General features: G+C 42.1%; 1 protein-coding gene across 3 annotated transcripts; it reads left to right on the forward strand.

Annotated features, from left to right (window-relative positions):
• Positions 1-832: 832 nt before the first annotated feature.
• On the forward strand, positions 833-14,781 carry LOC121569782 (ceramide synthase-like). 3 transcript variants are annotated; one of them, XM_041880963.2, is made up of 7 exons: positions 833-1,492; positions 3,260-3,867; positions 4,100-4,183; positions 6,086-6,311; positions 6,762-6,857; positions 7,968-8,077; positions 11,894-14,781. In XM_041880963.2, the coding sequence occupies exons 2-7, from the start codon at positions 3,743-3,745 to the stop codon at positions 12,168-12,170; spliced, it is 918 nt and encodes a 305-aa protein (XP_041736897.1). In that variant the 5' UTR covers positions 833-1,492; positions 3,260-3,742; the 3' UTR covers positions 12,171-14,781. The 3 variants fall into 3 exon arrangements, with proteins under 3 accessions (XP_041736897.1, XP_041736899.1, XP_041736900.1); XM_041880965.2 differs by having other exon boundaries at positions 3,263-3,867; XM_041880966.2 differs by having other exon boundaries at positions 3,693-3,867.
• The last annotated feature ends 5,445 nt before the right edge of the window (positions 14,782-20,226 follow it).

The following is a 20,226-nucleotide window of genomic DNA, read 5'->3' on the forward strand; positions in this document are numbered from 1 at the left end:
CCATCCAGCTGGTCCTATTGCAAGAGGATAGTGATGACCACAGCAGTGGTTTTTATACTTTTCCTCGTTAAATAAGATTTGGTTCATGTGATCACCTAATCAGTATCTAATTCAGTAGAATAAGGTGTGCCTGTGTTGGAATTCAACAGACACTGGAATGGAATGGCTGTCATACATGTAGAGATGCTGATTTAAGAAAAATGTGCAGTGGTTTCCACAGCTGTATGATACTGAGATATTATAATCCGTTTATACACATGACAAGCTGTATTATCCTCCAGTAAAGTGTTACCCAATTTATCACACATTATTGTACAGCTTATCAGGTTCAGGTTGACCACACTGCAGAGGTTGTGCAAATTAGATTGCTTCTATATTTTCTATCCATGTGCTAAACATAATAATTTCCAAGATCAGACATGTTTAGTGAGCTGTAGGCCTATATACCTATTTAAGCACTCTAAGCTGGCTTGTTTAGCGGACCCCACTGTGTGTGGAACTTTTACAGTCTTATCTGAGTTTGAGCATAGCTACATTCATTCTCAAAATAGTCAAGTTAATAATTCAACACATGGTTTGGGTTTAACAACTTGCAGTTTGATGTCTAATAAAACTGAAGGACTTTTTCCTATCCAGCTTGATCTGAAAATGACTGGCAATTATTAAAGTCCGTTGCCCTTCTTGAAAAACAAAAAATACATTGTCCAGGGACAGCTGTAGGCTGTCACAGCACAGCTAGTCCTAGGAGTAATAGCCTATGAGGCGACCTCATCCGCCACAGTCCATTATACTTGGATATTAGCCTACCATACCTGGGGACCAAGGGGGCGGAGATAGAGGTGGCAGCGAACTGGCTATGTAGCCGGCTTAATGGCTACACTTTAGCCACAGCGGGACTGTGTCATGGATACACTATGATTTTTTTGATAGACTAACGTTTGCTGAAATTAGTTATACGACAACGGATCCAGTGCGACAGGTCCTAAAACAATATGCAGCTAAAGACTTCACAGTGAATGTATCGAATATTATCGGGCAAGCAATAGGGTCGGTCGGTCGATATGGCATAACGGTTCAGATATCAGTAGGCTAGTACGGCCGCCAAAGACGAGAAGAGAAGTGCCCTCGCAATATGAGTCAAAACAACACTCTCGAGCGAGCCATCGACTTCAACAGCATTTCGCCGCTCAGAAATAATATTGCTGAAGCAACGATCGGACCGCAGCACATCGGGGCGGGAGTCATATTCTGATTCGGACCAAGACCGAGACCACACGTCAGAAGCGGGAGGACATACAGACACATCCATTTGTCTTGCTTGACGCGAGTAATCTGATTTCTTGCAGATATCCCGAATACGGAATAAGACGACAAAACACAAAGATAATGTGGACCAATTCTCGACGTGTAGGCTACCACCAGGACCCAACACACTGATTTCCCCTTGATCTGACCGACTGGGCCGCAGAACGGGACGCCGCACCACCCAACTGTAAATTTAGCCTATCCATATCTTCTTCTTTTACTCTCCCTTTAATACCCCAACACCAAACCTCCCAACTCTTCTTCATTCTCACCATCCCTGCTCCGAGGTTAGGCAAGATACGCCATGTGTCTATAATAAATGTTGTGTGTGTGTCGTAAACAGTCACGCTTTAGCCTATACAGGCCTGAATAATCTGTCACCCATCGCATGTTGAGTGGTTAGCAAGCATGCATTGTCTGTAAAAACTGAAACCAGGCTATACAATTTATCTCTTGCGTGTGTTATTACTAGACAAACCGCGTGCCACACAACCTGTTACAAGCTTCAATCACTCTTGTGCATGAAACGACTGCAGGTAAAAATGTATCGAATACAAATATAGCGAGCTCGCAGTCATACTCAAATAGTTACATTGATTTGTCCTGCTTGTAGTCTACACTGGCCTACAGTTGGCTACAGTAGCTAGCAAGCAAACATATGACAAAGGTTAGCCTATACAGATTTGGAGCCGTGCCAAGACCGGCACAAGTCTGCCATTTTCAAAATAATGTGTTGCTTTTTGTTGTTGAGTTGACTTAATGGGTCGTGATAACTCCTATTTAGTGCAAAACAGACTTGTCCCGTTATTTTTTAATAGAGGAGGACCGTGTTACTTAGGCTATTTACGCGCATTGCGTATTTGACAATTGAGTCTGAGCCACGTTGTTGCCTTTGTTTTCTGCTAAGTTAACGATATAGCAACGTCAAGATATGCTTGGCATCATATGGGACGGGGTTATGGAGGGGACCAGTGGTTTTTATCCCCCCCTGTAAATTGCTGGTAGCCTACAGTCAGGAGGTGTAGCGTATGCACTGCTGTGCTGAACAAAAAAAACACAGCTAGCCAAGATAAATCTTAAAAGTATTTATATTATGTCCAGATAGGCCTTTAGCCCGTCAATCAAAATCGCATGCAGGTGCACCCATTTGTTGGTTATGGGATGAACCTGTTACGTTGTGATGGTGCATCACCTTCCCATATTGTCCAACATAGCCTAGGATGGAACAATAGGCCCCTCCCCAACAACATCCCCCTCCACCACCCCTCATACCCCTCATCATATCCCATCTGTACTGTAGGTACTCCCCTTTGTCAGCTGTCACCCCATTTCCTCTCTCTCTCTCACTAATTCCTTCTCTCCCAGCTGTAATCTGTCTAAATCTCCTGCTTTTTCTAATCCCTTTCTAAATCTATTTTGGTTTCAGCCACCTTTCTCTCTCTCTCTCCACCTATTCATCCTGTCTCTCTCCAGTCCCTCTGTGAGTACATGCATTTACCTAGAGCGCAATGACAGTGGAAAACCTAAATTAATTCATTCCCCAATGGCGTTAGGTAGCACAGCTGGGACAGCCAACAATACATGACGCCTACAGTGTAGTCAATGGATTTGTCAGCATTTGTGAGATTAGAGTGTAGTGTAGGGTCTGTCTACACACAAGGTAATTACTTGAGTGGATATGATTTTGATCATGTTTTAAAGGCAGCATGATGACACTGAATAAATGTGACATTCGTAGAAACTATACATTGACAGTTGAACAGTTTTATATGTGCAGATAACTATAATTTATTGTACATTTACTGCGCTCTTAATCAAGGTGTGTGAAACTGATTTGATGGATTTTCTGTATTTTTTTCTCCCTCTGTTCCCCATCCACCCCATCTTCTGTTTGTTCTGTCTGTCTGTGTGTGTGTGTGTGTGTGTGTGTGTGTGTGTGTGTGTGTGGACCCAGAAGCCATCCAGGCATCTGCTGGTTATGAGCAGGGGGTTGGGAGGGAGGTTTGGGGAGTTAACAAACATACCACCCACAGCTTTATCGTAGCCCTCTCTTTCCTCGGGTGTCTATTTTATTAACATGAACTGTTACCACCCAAAATATCCCCAAAACTAGCCTACTAAAAACAAATACAACATTTCACCCATATTGCATTAGCATAACATAGCATAACACTAGCATAACATTACTATTAGTATAACTAGCATAACATTACAACAATTCTGTACCAGTGTTCTATTGACAATACTTATACGCTGACACACATTCTAATGATATACCTATCAATACCTTCAAACATCTAGCAGTAAATGATAATTCCAAACTCTGCTACCATAGCTTTGAGAGTACCCTGCATAGATCAGTCATTCAACCTTTCCCACTTGTCAAGTGGTTTGAGGGCAGTGGTGAGGCACCTGTTGAGACACACACTCTGGGACCATGCTGAGCATCCTGGCTGCTGGCTCCATCTTCTTCCCGGGCCTGTTCCTACTGTCTAAGAGATGCCTGAAACATGCCCCAGGCCTGGGCTTGAGCGAGGGAGACGCCGCCATCGTGTCTGCCAGGTACACACACAACACATAAACACACACACACTTACAAGTCAGATACATGAGTCAATGTGAGGACTATACCTACCTATCATACCTTTACCTATGCTATTCTGCTTTGCTTGACATTTTATACTATTCTGCTATGGCTTACATTGTTGAATGTCAATACATTTTTCTATGGAGTTGTTATGGGTATGAATATATCAATTGAAACCCCACTCTCTGGCCCCTCTCTCCCCACTAGGCTGGTGTCATCCATCCAAGCAATCATGGCTTCCTCAGCTGGCTACATCATTGCATCCTCCTGTGAGGACATCATCGAGGATCAGTAAGTACAACATAATTATAATGCAGTAGTAGTTGCTGTAAAGTTTTGTGTTTCAGGTGTGTGTGTGTGTGTTTAGTGAGGCTCCTTAACAGCTTCTACCCCCAAGCCATAAGTCTGCTGAACAATTAATGAAATGGCCACTCGGACTATTTGCATTGAGGAAAACATCAGGCAATAATTGTGTATGATCTTCTGTGTAGAAAATAACCATCATTGATCATGTTATTTTTTCACCAGTCTGATTTACTGCCTGGTCCTGTCCACTCTGTTCTGAAGGAAACAGAAGACACATATGTGTTTCTGAAAGTCTTATGTTTTCAGGGGTAGCTTCAACCGTTTAAAAGTTAGAGCAACATTTCTAGGAAGAAAACAGAAACCGCTCTGTTTATTACAACCGCAGTTAGCAGCTACCGGAGGTTACTCACGTAACCCTGGTTCTATGAATCAAGCGCATTTTCCCCCCCAGAGTTTCTCTCGCGACCATTTTTAACTGGAACAACCATTTCAGTAAATGGTGCAATAAATCTAACTGATTGGATTAGTTTAGAATAATGTATGTTATTTATCCTTATGTAGCATAAGATTAATCAGTCAATGTACATGCAAAAACACAGATATTAAAAACAATCCTAAAAATGTCTACCTGCAGTAGAGCATGCTGGGAAATCTGATAATGATGGGCTTGATTTTAATGGGAAGGTTTTACTCTCCACAGAGTAAAATTGACACAATCACACTCAACACTGGTTATTAACCCCAACACTGGGGTTATTTTACACCAATGAGTGTTAATTTCACTCTTACAGAGTTAATTTAACTCCTGAATCAACACTCAAAATGTGACATTGAAAAATCAACACAAGTTAACACTGGCCAATTTGCTGTGTATGTTTAACTTTCAATCCAAAGAAAGTATGAAAGTGTGTGTGTGTGTGTGTGCATGTGTGTACGTAAGAATCTGTCATTATCTCCCTGCTCACCTTGTCCCTGTTAACCTAATTAGTATTTCAACCTAATTAACCTCTGTCTGTCCCCAAGCCAGCAGCACTATTTTAGTATCTGTAATGCAGTCACACAGAAGCCATAAACCTAGACTGCAGCATGCTGCTATGGAAATGTAGGAGTAGCTACTCAAACATGTCTCCACTGGTTTTACAACTGCAACTTTGTTAACAGTGGACTACAGCAAAACTATATACAATGCACACTGAAAGTGTCATGTTTTTGGTTGGAGGAAGAGGAGGAGAGGAAAAGGAGAGGAGGAAGAAAGGAAGACACTTTAGACTAGCGAGATGCTGTGATTCTCTGTGATTCTCGTCCTAAGATAACTCACAATGTGACACAGGTGCTCCTCTTAACCCCCTCCCTCTCTCCTCTTCCCCCTCATCCCTCCATCAATTAGGAGGAGGGGGGAGAGAGGGGGGGGGGGGGAGAGAGAGGGAGAGGAGAAAGGGAGAGGAGAGGAGAGGGGGAGAGAGATGGAGCTAGAGAGAGAGATACTGCCCTCCCTCCCCTTGCCCTCATTTGCCAGTCAAAGTCGGGAGGCGCTCGTGTGAGTGCCGGCTTATTTGACTACCAAATCACGAACCCGTCCAAATCACGCTCGTGCCCCAGAGCAGTGCATCCTGGCCAGTCACTTAACCCCCTGACATCTAGGCTGGAGCCTCACAGGATGCATCGCACTGAAATAGGCAATCGTGTATTTACATCGTAGTCACATAGGCAGGTACAGTGTACATGTAGTTACAGTGTAGGTACACATTGTTACATAGAACTTAAACTATTACACCTTCCCTTCTCTTTCACTCTTTCTTGCTTTCTCTCACGCTCTCACCTTTCTCACTTTCTCTGTTGCTCACCCCCCCCTCTCTTCCCCCCCTCTTGCGCCCCACATCTCTCCAGACATTGGCTTACCAGTACCTATATCCTGTTTGCGGTGCCCTACTTTGCGTATGACATCTACGCCATGTTCCTGTGCTACTGGCACAAGCTGCAGGTCAAAGGGCACGAGGAGGAGGGCGGCAGGCCTAAGCCAATGGGCTCGGCAGTGGCCAGCTACCTGCGACGAGAGTTCCTCATGGTGCTGCACCACGTCGTCATGGTGACCATCTGCTTCCCCGTCTCCGTGGTAACTATCTATCGCTGTAACTAGGGTGGTGCCAGCGAACTATTTTGTTAGTCTACTGTGCTATGGTCTGTCTTATGTCTAAAAAGGAAAAAATTACAAATTATAAATGATACACACACACCCTTAAAGTCTTGACAGAAAGAGATGATCAGATGGTGATTTGGTTTGGTTAACATCCCTTCTATGGACACTTGTTTTTAAGGAGAGATAAGGTGTGCGTGTTTGTGAGCTTTTCTTTCAGTGGCCTGTCTATATACTTTATCGGCCATATCATGGCCCTCTCGCTCTCCCTCTCTTCCTATTTTTCTTCTCTCTCTCTCTCTCTCTCTCTCTCTCTCTCTCTCTCTCTCTCTCTCTCTCTCTCTCTCTCTCTCTCTCTCTCTCTCTCTCTCTCTCTCTCTCTCTCTCTCTCTCTCTCTCTCTCTCTCTCTCTCTCACTCTTTCTGTTAGTTCTGGAGGCAGGGAAAGGGGGATTACTTCCAGGGTGTCATGTTCATGGCTGAACTCAGCACTCCGTCCGTCTGCCTGGGGAAAATCCTCATCCAAGTAATACTCACTCACTCCTTTACCTCTTCTCCTCCTATCATGGCCCTCTCGCTCTCCCTCTCTTCCTATTTTTCTTCTCTCTTTCCCTCTCTTGCTCTCTCTTTCCCTCTCTCTCTCTATCTCTCTCTCTTTCCCTCTCTTGCTCTCTCTTTTCTCTCTCTCTCTCTCTCTCTCTTTCCCTCTCTCTCTATCTCTCTCTCTTTCCCTCTCTTGCTCTCTCTTTCCCCTCTCTCTCTATCTCTCTCTCCCTCTTTCCCTCTCTTTCCCTCTCTTTCCCTCTCTTTCCCTCTCTTGCTCTCTCTTTCCCTCTCTCTCTCTATCTCTCTCTCTCTTTCCCTCTCTCTCGCTATCTCTCTCTGTCTTTCCCTCTCTTGCTCTCTCTTTCCCTCTCTCTCTCTATCTCTCTCTCTTTCCCTTTCTTTCCCTCTCTTTCCCTCTCTTTCCCTCTCTTGCTCTCTCTTTCCCTCTCTCTCTCTATCTCACTCTCTCTTTCCCTCTCTCTCGCTATCTCTCTCTCTCTTTCTCTCTCTTGCTCTCTCTTTCCCTCTCTCTCGCTATCTCTCTCTCTTTCCCTCTCTTTCCCTTTCTTTCCCTCTCTTTCCCTCTCTTTCCCTCTCTTGCTCTCTCTTTCCCTCTCTCTCTCTATCTCTCTCTCTCTTTCCCTCTCTCTCTCTAGCTCTCTCTCTCTTTCCCTCTCTTGCTCTCTCTTTCCCTCTCTCTCTCTCTATCTCGCTCTCTCTTTCCCTCTCTTTCCCTCTCTTTCCCTCTCTTGCTCTCTCTTTCCCTCTCTTTCCCTCTCTTTCTCTTGCTTTTTCTCTCATCTCTCTCCTCTCGCTCTTTCTTTCTTTTTTCTCCTGCTTTCTCTCTCTGCACCTCTTCTTCCTTCCTTTCTTCCTCAGTCTCTTACTCTCCTTGCAGCAGTCTAAGAACTTGAGTCTTTCTGATTCTGAAGTGCTCACTTACCAGCTTTCATGTTAACATTCTTGTCTCCTGTGATTTTGGGTTAACATTTACCCAAGCTTTCCTTCTCTGTCCTTCACCCTGCTCTCGTTTTTTTCCCTCCCTTGCTCCTGCCCTCTCTCTCTTTCGATCTCCCTTTGTCCCCCTCAGTACAAGAAGCAGCACACTCTTCTTCATAAAGTGAATGGCGCCCTCATGCTGGTCATTTTCTTCATCTGTCGAGTTCTGCTCTTCCCCTACCTCTACTACGCCTACAGCAGGTAACATACTGAACACTGTCTGTCTGTCTGCCTGGCTGTCTGTCTCAGTCTGTCTGCCTGTCTGTCTACTTGTCTGTCTACTTGTCTCTGTCTGTCTGTCTCTGCCTGTCTGTCTGTCTCTATCTGTCTGTCTGCTTGTCTGTCTGTCTCTGTCTAGCTGTGTCTTTCTGTCTGTGTGCTTGTCTGTCTGTCTGTCTATCTGTCTATATCAGTCTGTCTGTCTGTGTGCTTGTCTGTCTGTCTGTCTGTCTATCTGTCTATATCAGTCTGTCTGTCTGTCTGTCTGTCCCCAACTTCATCCATGCATTTTTTATCTCACGTTCTTAAGATCTACGATGGTAGGCTACACGTTTAAGTTTGCAGGCTTCTGACCTTGCTACTTAGCTAGCAGATAATATCATTCATAAATAAGCAACATTCTTTCTCATTTTTTGATTGGCGGCAGGTAGCTTAGTGGGTAAGAGCGTTGTGCCAGTAACTGAAAGGTCGCTGGTTCTACCCCCGAGCCAACTAGGTGAAAAATCTGTCGATGTGCCCTTAAGCAAGGCACTTAACCCTAATTGCTCCTGTAAGTCGCTCTGGATAAGAGCGTCTGCTAAATGACTAAAATGTAAATGTAAAAAATGATTGAAAATATCTTCCTTGCTTGCATGTAGCTATCTAGCTACTCGTCACCATTTTTTTTGTTATCTAGTTCTATCAAACCTTAGGGAAAACCACATGATTTCACATGGAAAATGACACGTGAAATCATGTAACAACATGTTATTTGGAACACTTATAATAATAATAATATGCCATTTAGCAGACGCTTTTATCCAAAGCGACTTACAGTCATGCGTGCATACATTTTTGTGTATGGGTGGTCCCGGGGATCGAACCCACTACCTTGGCGTTACAAGCGCCGTGCTCTACCAGCTGAGCTACAGAGGACCACACTTCACGTGACATTTCACATATGAAAACGTGCACTTTTGGAACATGAGTCCTTATGATACACACACAGTGCTGTTAACACACAGTGTTTTCAACTTACATATTTGACACATTTTGACATACTCTGAGTGTACAAAATAGTAGGAACACCTTCCTAATATTAAGTTGCACCCCCTTTTGTCCTCAGAACAGACTAAATGTGTTGGGGCATGGACTCTACAAGGTGTCGAAAGCGTTCTACAGGGATGCTGTTCCATGTTGACTCCAATGCTTCCCTTTGGGTGGTGGACCATTCTTGATACACACAGGAAACTGTTATGCATGAAAAACCCAGCAGCATTGCAGTTTATTGCCCATTCACCCTCTGAATGGCACACATACACAATCCATGTCTCTATCTCAAGGCTTAAAAATCCTTCTTTAACCTGTATCCTCCCCTTCATCTATAGTGATTGAAGTGGATTTAACAAGTGACATCAATAAGAGATCATAGCTTTCACCTGATTCACCCTGGTCAGTCTGTCATGGAAAGAGCAGATGTTCCTACTGTTTTGGACACTCAGTGTACAGGACTACATTGTGTATGTTTATTGATACAGTAATTATTATTCAACGTGTCCTCACCTGGGATTTGAACTCACAACCTCTTGGTTCATGGCATTCCAATTTTTCTGCTACGTCATTACGTCGGTGTCAATAACTGATTTCACCTATATTTCTACACTTTGGACATCAATGACTAATGAAATCTCGGTCGACCAACAGCTTATCGACTAGTTGACTAAATGGGGTCAGCCACTAAAATACACCATACCATTTCTTTACTTATAATGGTGTGTGATGGTTTGGGACAATCTGAAACATGAGCAATGGACATTAGACTGGTGGAAATTTGTCCTTTGGTTTGTAGTCCAAATTTGAGATTTTTGGTTCCAACCTCTGTTTCTTTGTGAGACGCAGTGTGGGTGAACGGATGATCTCTGCATGTGTAGTTCCCACCGTAAAGCATGGAGGAGGAGGTGTTATGGTGTGGGGGTGCTTTGCTGGTGACACTGTCTGTGATTTATTTAGAATTCAAGGCACACTTAACCAGCATGGCTACCACAGCATTCTGCAGCTATACGCCATCCCATCTGGTTTGGGCTAAGTGGGACTATAATTTCTTGTTTTAACAGGACAATGACCCAACACACCTCCAGGCTGTGTAAGGGCTATTTGACCAAGACGGAGAGTACTGAATATTGATGATTTATAAGGCACATTTAACAGTTAGGCTATTGATTATAGACCTAATTAAGTTGGAGTTTCCTCTCTCCTCACTTTTCTTAGACAATTAAGGCAAGGGCTGTTCTCATGTCCTAACTCTGCTGCTGCCTCCACCGCATTGTTCTGAACACCAATATGCTGGTTAACTTTGCTATTATGCGCATAGCAACATGGTCTAGGAAAAGGTGCCAATTCAACAACATTTTTACATTTTAGTCATTTAGCAGACACTCTTATCCAGAGTGACTTACAGTTAGTGAATGCATACGTATTTTTTTTATATATTTTTTTTCATACTGGCCCCCCGTGGGAAACGAACCCACATCCCTGCAGGCCAAACCCTCCCCTACCTTGGATGACGCTGGACCAATTGTGCGCCGCCCATGGGTCTCCCGGTTGCGGCCGGCTGCGACAGAGCCTGGACTCAAACCAGGATCTCTTGTGGCACAGCTAGCACTGCGATGCAGTGCCTTAGACCACTGCGCCACTCGGGAGTCAGCACTGATGTGTTTCAGAACCGTGGACAGCGACCACTATCCAACGTGGGAGAAAGCGTATTTGTTATAAAATAATATAATTTGTATTAGTGTTGCACCATTGTTCTTATGTAATATAACCATATACAATTTCAGTAGCACATGTCTTAGAGTGATGGACATGTTACAACATGTGAGCACATGTCAAAACATGATCTCATGTCTAGCGTGATCGTCTTTAAGGCCTCCACAATGGATTAGTCTACTCAGACAGGCGCGAATCAGACAGGTGCCTTGTACACCATGATATATATATTTTTTAGCTACTGCTCAACTAATTAAATCTCGGTCGACCAGCAGCTTATCGACTAGTTGACTAAATGGGGTCAGCCACTAAAATACACCATACCATTTCTTTACTTATAATGGTGTGTGATGGTTTGGGACAATCTGGGACCATCACGTGACGTCCTGACGACTGGTAAAACAAATGCCTTACAAACATCTTAACATGGTCCCTTACGGAAAAACAACTTGAATTTCACGTGATCACATGTTTCACATGTGATCTTGTGATCTTATGCGAAGGTAATGTGACAACATGTAAAGCAACATGTGATAACATGAAACTACACGTTACAACATGAGCACGTCAAAACATGATCTCATGTGAAGTGTTCCAAAAACATGTTTGCAAGTGATTTCACATGTGAAATTTCACTTATACATGTTTTGACACATTTTCACATGTGAAATGTCACGGTAATGTTCCAAAAAAACACATTTTCACATGTTTCGTGTAGTTTCATGTTATCACATGTTGTTACATGTTATCACATTAACATAAAATGACGTGATCGCAATGTGAAATTCATGTGTTTTTTCCGTAAGGGAAGCATTCTTCCTTGATTATTTGTATTAAATCAGATTGTTCAGTTTAAAGTCTTTAGCCATAAACCAACATCCTTGCTGATAGCTAGCTTGAGCCAAGGTGTTTTGTTTTAGAACTTGTTCAAATGAACAAGTTTGCGCTAAGTAAGTTTTAAAACATCTGGGTAAGCTTGTTAGCTAGCATCATTAAGCGAACATAAACCCTCATTCCCCCTTACTCCTCACCCTCCTCCTCATTGTGTTGCAGGTATGCCTCCATCCCCCTCTACACAGTGCCCCTGGGGGCTCCCTGGCAGTGCAACGTGGGGGCCTTCTGCCTCATGGCCCCACAGGTCTACTGGTTCACCCTCATCTGCAGGGGCGCCTTCCGCCTCTTCACCGGGGCCTCGGACTCCCGACCCCCGGCCCCCCTCAACAAGCCTGATGGGGGCTGCTGCCCCGGCCAGGGAGACCCTTTACCTCCTCCAGCCAACGGCTACAGTCCCGTCCCCTACCAGGCAGACAGAGAGACCGACACGCACTGAGAAAGAGAAAGAAATAGGGAGGGAGAGAGAGGAAGAGAGATCACTGTGGGGATGGGGCCAGCCAGACCAGGCCGGGGGAGGGAAGACGGAGGTCTGTCAAGGGAATGTATTGTACTGTATTGCAATGACACTGTAACCTAGGAGAGAGAAGAGAGGGAGAGAGAAAAATTGTTTCTCATCCTCTACCACTCTCTCCCTCCCTCCATCGCCCCTTTAGAGTTACATGGACCTCTGGAAGAAGAGAGAGACAGATGGAAAGAGGAGAGGGTGAAGAAAGAAAGAAAGAAATGAATAAGGGAGAGAGACAGATAAAAGCATAGACAGGAGAAAGACTTGTGAAATGGCAAGTATTTAAATATTACGTGGTTGTACACACTGATTTCAAACTGAATGGGAAAAAAAATGTATGGATTGAAAAGCGAAACAATGAAAGGATGAGAGATAACACATTGAAGAGCAATAGTGATAGAGGGATGCACAGAAGGATACAGACTGATTAAGCAAGAGCGATAGATCTTATTTGACTGAGTTAAAGGGATAGATAAAAAGTTGTCATCTCTTGAAAGAGAAATTCAACTGCTGTTCTAGTTTAGGGAAGGATACAAAATGAATATATCATAATGTATAGAAATATGTAGTCAATTAGTATTTGGTGAACAGTTGATTTTGGTGACTGCAGAAAGGGGGACAAAGACAATACCAGTATTTCAACTTGTGATCTGGTACTGTATTATTTGTCCATCAAGATGATCCACTCTGGATCAATTGAGTGGGTCTTGTCTTGGGAAAGGACAGAGGGACACGCACCGGCGCCTCTGGTATCGCTTTGTTCTGCCTTCTCTCCCCTCTGAAATTCTCTCTTTCTCTCCCTTTTCTCCTTTGAGAGAACTAATGTGGGAGGAGGGGAAGGGGGTTTACCCCAAAATGTGACAAGTTTATAATAGTAGATGAGTAAATGTCATTTTAGGTTTTTATATTGTTCTCATTCAAAGCATTTATTTATTTATTCATGTTGATAGTTTTTTATTTATTTATGTATTGTGATTTCTTAGTATGGGTAGACAGAGATGGAGAGAGAGATGGAATGTTGGAGAGATTAATTAATAGAGGGAGGGAGAGAAGGGGGAAGTAGTAGACTCAAATGGGACAATAATGCAGCCACGCTGTCCCAGTCACCCACCCAAGTTGAGTAACGCTGGCAGGCAGTCTTCAATACACCACTGGGTGGGTCTGTGCAGCTTACCAGATCTTTACAATGCCTGGAGAGGTGTTTAATGTCTCAGAAACCCCATCAACATGATATAACGCTCTGATAATGTGCACAGAACCTGTGTATCAGGAACACTGCTATTATCACCATGGTACTGAAATGTTAGGGAAGGCTGTTGTGGAATATGGTCTCCTGCAGACTAAACAGGGTAACCACATCTTAGAATCTAGATGCATTCTAGAGGCGTTGTACAGGCGTTCTAGAGTCTGATGATGTAAGGGATTCCTAGATGATCTAAAGCAGTATTATGAAGGATTTAGAGAGAGTAAGTTGTTGCAGTGTGTTCAACCGTATGGGTGGTATTTGAAAGGGATTGCACTGGCTGACTAGTGCTATTACTGCACTGTACTGGCAACTGAGGTACTCTAGTCTCTTTATGCACTGAGGGATTTGTGTGATAGGACCGAAGAAGAAACACATTGACAATGCACTGAGAGAAGGGAATGATGGGGGGTAGTAACATGCAGCCAAACACAGGCTCCAAGTTCTAATTTGTTGCCACTATTTCAACCACTATTTTGTTTTTTTTTGTTTCTTTTACTTGTGTTTGTTTTGGTGCCAATGTAGCTATCTAAGGTTGTGTCATAACTGCAAGTCAAGAGGGTTGAAATGTGCTCCTTGAAACTCAACCCCAAGGTGAGCGGACCTTGAACACTTGACCACTGCCATGGGTTGTGACTTGGAGCAGGTCGACAGTGGGACTCTACTAGCCTGGTCCCAGATCTCTACTGGTACATGGAAGAAAAGTGAACAGATAGAGGGACTACTGTATAATGGACTATACTTATTGCATCAGGCTGTTTTCTTCTGTATAGCTGCATGATAGGAATGAGAGAATGGCTTTTTGACCATTGGCCAATATTAACCTGGGAACACTGTAACACTTAACTTACTTACTATTTACAATGTCAGTTATGGTACTGTTTAAAATGGCTTATTGAGGACTTGTTAATCTCCGCACCCAGAACCAAATCAGCTACTCGATTTTAACATTTTGAAATGTTTTGTTACGATAGATATTTTTTTATTTTCATTCATGCTTTATAACTGATTTAAAGGCACTGATTAAAGGTACATTGATTGGGAAATTGTATGATCAACATTCTTTTGCATACCAAAAATTAGTCCTAAGCGTCCGACAAGGGATATAAAGTGTAGAGTTGATCGTACAAATCAAATGTCATTCCTCAAAAATGAATGATATGTTCACAAATGTCAGTTGTAACAAAGATTAGGGTATCTAGTCAATACGCATCGCGGAAGGTCAGCTTTACAGCGTGATTGAAATGTAAAGGCAATGTTCCCGCTTTAGCGGAGACTGCATTCACGGTAAACGCTGCATATGACGGCTCAATCGGAAATTGCCTTTACATTTCTATTGCGGAATCTGTAATGCTTCAGCTTTACAGATTGAATAGAGCCCAATTATTATTTTTAGGCGTCTTCAACACCAGAGCTGTTTTTTTTCTGTTCCTCATCTGACTGAAAGAGGTCGCTGAAACTGCCACTAAATATCACTTGCACTCGATTGCAAAGTTTAGTTCCAGAAGATATGCTTTGAGTGAGTGAGATAGTTGTTGGAGTTAAAAGACAAGTTGGTGATGATTTAAGCCAAAACTGTAATGTAATCTCCTTCTAGTGACTACTGTTGCAACTGACCCCCTCTAGTCCATTATAAATGATGCCTTCATGTTAAACCCTATGAGCAAAAAAAAAAATGTATTTCAACCAATTTTGCTCACAAGTGTTAACTCCCAAAAGAAAACATCATCCATTTTACCAGTTCCTACAGTTCAGTAAGTGTCCTCTGTCATGGAAAGTATTTTTAAAAATTGACTGCATCTTCCATATTGTTTGTTTGTTTCTTTTATTAATTTATTTTAATGTGTCTCTTTTATTTATTGAAGAGGTTTGAATGTACATATGAATACATATATAGATGATATATATCCTGTACGTATGGGCTTGTGTTCTGTCTGTTGACTGCTGCCTGACTAACCGTGGGCTCTACTGTGTAAACTCCTGTCTGTGTCTGAAATGGCACACTGTTCCCTACATAGTGCACTACTTTTGACCAGGGCCTGGTTAAAGTAGTACACTACAGTATGTAGGGAACACTAGGGTGCCATTTCGGACGCAGACCTGTTCTGTTGGCAGACATATACTCTCCTCTCCTGCTCTGACTACCAACATGACATCATAATTCTACCATTCTAGCACCACTGAATTGCTTTTGACAACAAGCACCAGTCTCATCGTGGTGAAGAACTTGGAGTGAAGTTTTGTTTTAAATGCAACAGATTGACCAATAAAATCCTCCCCATTGTTTGTGCATAAAGATGATTCCTGGTTGAGTCTGTTTATTTCATTCAAGACTCACTATACTTTGAACAATGATCTCACTTTAAATGGTATTCATTGATCAATTCTCTCAAGACTGCTGTTTGAGTATCCTTCCTACAGTCCATGGCCCACATTCATAAAGCTTCTTAGAGTAGGAGTGCTGATCTAGGATCAGTCCCCCCCCCGTCCATGGAATCTTATTCATTATTATCTAAAAAGCTAAACTGATCTTAGTTCAGCACTCCTTCTCTGAGATGCTTAATGAATAGGTACCCAGGGCTCTGCAATTCTGTTTCTCAAGGGTCAAAGTAGGACTACTGCTGGTTGTGAAACACTGCCAAACTTGACTGGAATTCTATAAATGAAAAATATTATAGGCAAACTGTATTATATTTATAATATATTTTAGTTGAACATAGACTAATTCATTTTAGCAGATGGAAATATGATAACATACAGTATATTAGTTTATAGAGAATTGCGTAGAGTGCCTATAGAAAGTGTACACCCCCTTGAACTTTTTTTCAAATTTTGCTGCCTTAAAAATCTATCTAATAAGCAATTAAATTATATTTCCCCCCCCTACAGATCTACACAACATACTCCACATTTCCAAAGTGAAAGAAAGTTATAAAACATTTTCCAAATTAAGAAGAAAAAAATGAAATATCATAATTGTGTACTTGGTGGAAGAACCTTTGGCAGCCATTACAGCTGTGAGTTATTTTCATTAAGATTCTAACAACTTTGCACAACTTTTAGGGCATTTTATATCCAGCGTTTTTGTTAAAATTGCTCAGGCTCAGTAAATTTGGTTGGGGATCATTAATGGACAGCGATATTTAAACCTTGTCTCAGATTTGTTAAGCAGACTTAAGTCAGGACTGAGACTAGACCACTCAGGAACGCTCAACACCTCTTGGAAAGCCATTTTGGTGTGTCTTTGGCATTACAATTTTTGTAATTGTCTCGCTGAAAAATAAAACTCTATCCCTGGGTTAGGTTTTCAGAAGACTGAGGTAGGTTTTCATCTAACTTTTACCTGGGCTTTGCTCCTTTCATATTTATTTTGATCCTGACAAACTCCCCAGTCCCTGCCGATGACAAGCATACCCATAACATGATGCTGCCACCACAATACTTGGCTTCTTATATAAATAGTCTGAAAGCTGCTGAAAAGGCCAGATATTTAAACAAACTGGATTGTGGGCCTTGAAATGTGTCCCTTTGCTAGGGGAGACATCCACTGGACAAACGATATGAGTCACCATTATCACACATGTATCATCCAATGGTTTATATATACACTAGATGACTGACAGGGGGCGCTGTTTTGAAGCTACCGCACCTCCATCCCATTGTTGTAAAACAATATTTTGGAAGCTATAGAAATGCATTTACTAATGTCTACATTTGTTTTTGTCACGTGTATTATATTACAGACAACTTCATGCGTACTTCTACATTATATTATGTGAGCTAAATATACAAATACAAAATTGAAAAAATGTATGTATAATTTTTTTAAATATATGTTACTGTCCCCACTACAACAAAAATACTTAACTACATGTGATTTTGTCCTTGAAACACTTACATAAAATACTGTATAATTCCATTTATTCCTATGGAGGACTGCTTTTCTGAGTGCCAATATGGCCGACCGGTAGCTTCAAAGGCTCTCATTGGCCAAAACATAGCGTAAACAATCCAGGGTTTATATACATCATTGGTATCATTACACCATTTTATAGTTGCCGTGGCGCCCTAGTAGCAGCCTAAGCATAGAGGTCCTGTAAATTTGTACATATTTAGTTATTTGTAGTTTTTTTCAAAAAAAAAAATTTTAATCAGCTCTTTCTTTTTTGATAACATTTACTTTTTATTGCATATACAGGTAAAAGTCAGTAAATTAGAATATTTTGAAAAACTTGATTTATTTCAGTAATTGCATTCAAAAGGTGTAACTTGTACATTATATTTATTCATTGCACACAGACTGATGCATTCAAATGTTTATTTCATTTAATTTTGATGATTTGAAGTGGCAACAAATGAAAATCCAAAATTCCGTGTGTCACAAAATTAGAATATTACTTAAGGCTAATACAAAAAAGGGATTTTTAGAAATGTTGGCCAACTGAAAAGTATGAAAATGAAAAATATGAGCATGTACAATACTCAATACTTGGTTGGAGCTCCTTTTGCCTCAATTACTGCATTAATGCGGCGTGGCATGGAGTCGATGAGTTTCTGGCACTGCTCAGGTGTTATGAGAGCCCAGGTTGCTCTGATAGTGGCCTTCAACTCTTCTGCGTTGTTGGGTCTGGCATTCTGCATCTTCCTTTTCACAATACCCCACAGATTTTCTATGGGGCTAAGGTCAGGGAGTTGGCTGGCCAATTTAGAACAGAAATACCATGGTCCGTAAACCAGGCACGGGTAGATTTTGCGCTGTGTGCAGGCGCCAAGTCCTGTTGGAACCTGAAATCTCCATCTCCATAGAGCAGGTCAGCAGCAGGAAGCATGAAGTGCTCTAAAACTTGCTGGTAGACGGCTGCAGTTGACCCTGGATCTCAGGGAAACAGAGTGGACCGACACCAGCAGATGACATGGCACCCCAAACCATCACTGATGGTGGAAACTTTACACTAGACTTCAGGCAACGTGGATCCTGTGCCTCTCCTGTCTTCCTCCAGACTCTGGGACCTCGATTTCCAAAGGAAATGCAAAATTTGCTTTCGTCAGAAAACATGACTTTAGACCACTCAGCAGCAGTCCAGCTCTTTTTTTCCTTAGCCCAGGTGAGACGCTTTTTCGCGCTGTTTCTTGGTCAACAGTGGCTTGACACGAGGTATGCGGCAGTTGAAACCCATGTCTTTCAAGCGTCTCTTGGTGGTGGATCTTGAAGCCCTGACTCCAGCAGCTGTCCACTCCTTGTGATTCTCCCCCACATTTTTGAATGGGTTTTTTTCACAATCTTGACTAGGGCGCGGTGATCCCTATCGCTTGTACACTTTTTCTGACCACAGTTTTTCCTTCCCTTTGCCTCTCTATTAATGTGTTTGGACACAGAGCTCTGAGAACAGCCAGCCTCTTCTGCAATAACCTTTTGTGTCTTTCCCTCCTTGTGCAATGTGTCGATGGTCGCCTTTTGGACAGCTGTCAAATCTGAAGTCTTCCCCATGTTTGTGTAGGCTTCAGAACTGGACTGAGAGACCATTTAAAGCCCTTTGCAGGTGTTTTGAGTTAATCAGCTGATTAGTTTGTGGCACCAGGTGTCTTCAAAAATTACACAATATTCTAATTTTGTGACACACGGAATTTTGGATTTTCATTTGTTGCCACTTCAAATCATCAAAATTAAATGAAATAAACATTTGAATGCATCAGTCTGTGTGCAATGAATAAATATAATGTACAAGTTACACCTTTTGAATGCAATTACTGAAATAAATCAAGTTTTTCAAAATATTCTAATTTACTGACTTTTACCTGTATATCTGGTGCATTTGAGCCACGGATTTGCAGATTGACTGAAAGGTTAAGACGTTTTGAGAAAAAAAATAAAAACGAATAGCCTAAATCAAACAAAATCAAACAAAACAAACCATTTCGAAGTTGCAGCAAATTTCGAGTTGATTGTGGTGCATTTAAAAAGGGTGGTGCGTTAGGGGAAATCCCTCACTGAGACGTAGTAAACCATGCAGCAGTTACCACGGGGTTATGCTGCGTTCAAAACAACTGGAAACTCGGATCAAAACGAGCTCCGAATGGGAATAATCTTTTGAACGGTCATTCAACTCGGAATTCCAACTCGGGAACTCGGGCCTCTTTCTATAGCTCCGACCTGAAGATCAATGACGTCATGATTTGACTTAATATTTTTCTGAGTTCCCAGTTGTCTTGAACGCACCAATAGTTATACAAATCTTTGGTTGTACTGCGGCAATGGGCTCCTAGAGCAAATAAACTAGATACTACAATGGTGTTCGTACTGTCTGTCAATCGTATATAGTACATTTATGAATATTATGTGGTCCTCTGTAGCTCAATTGGTAGAGCATGGCGCTTGTAACGCCAGGGTAGTGGGTTCGATCCCCGGGACCATGCATACGTAAAAATGTATGAACACATGACTGTAAGTCGCTTTGGATAAAAGCGTCTGCTAAATGGCATATTATATTTATGAATATCAACATAACAGCGGGCGTCCAGTAAACCACGTGACTTGTAATCGTTTTTCCGGGATTGCTTCCGCATGGTTTCCACTAGATAGCTCAGCCACAAAGTTAAAATTGGCTTTTTGGTCTTAATTTAAGGTTAGGATTGGTCATAAGGTTTGAAGTGTGGTTAAGGTTAAGGTTAGGGTTAGGATTAGGTTTAGGTTTAAAATAATATTTTAAAGAAAACAAATTGTAGAAATAGGCTAGGTTTATGACT

Source organism: Coregonus clupeaformis, chromosome 7 (assembly GCF_020615455.1).
Source record: "Coregonus clupeaformis isolate EN_2021a chromosome 7, ASM2061545v1, whole genome shotgun sequence".
NCBI lineage: Eukaryota > Metazoa > Chordata > Actinopteri > Salmoniformes > Salmonidae > Coregonus > Coregonus clupeaformis.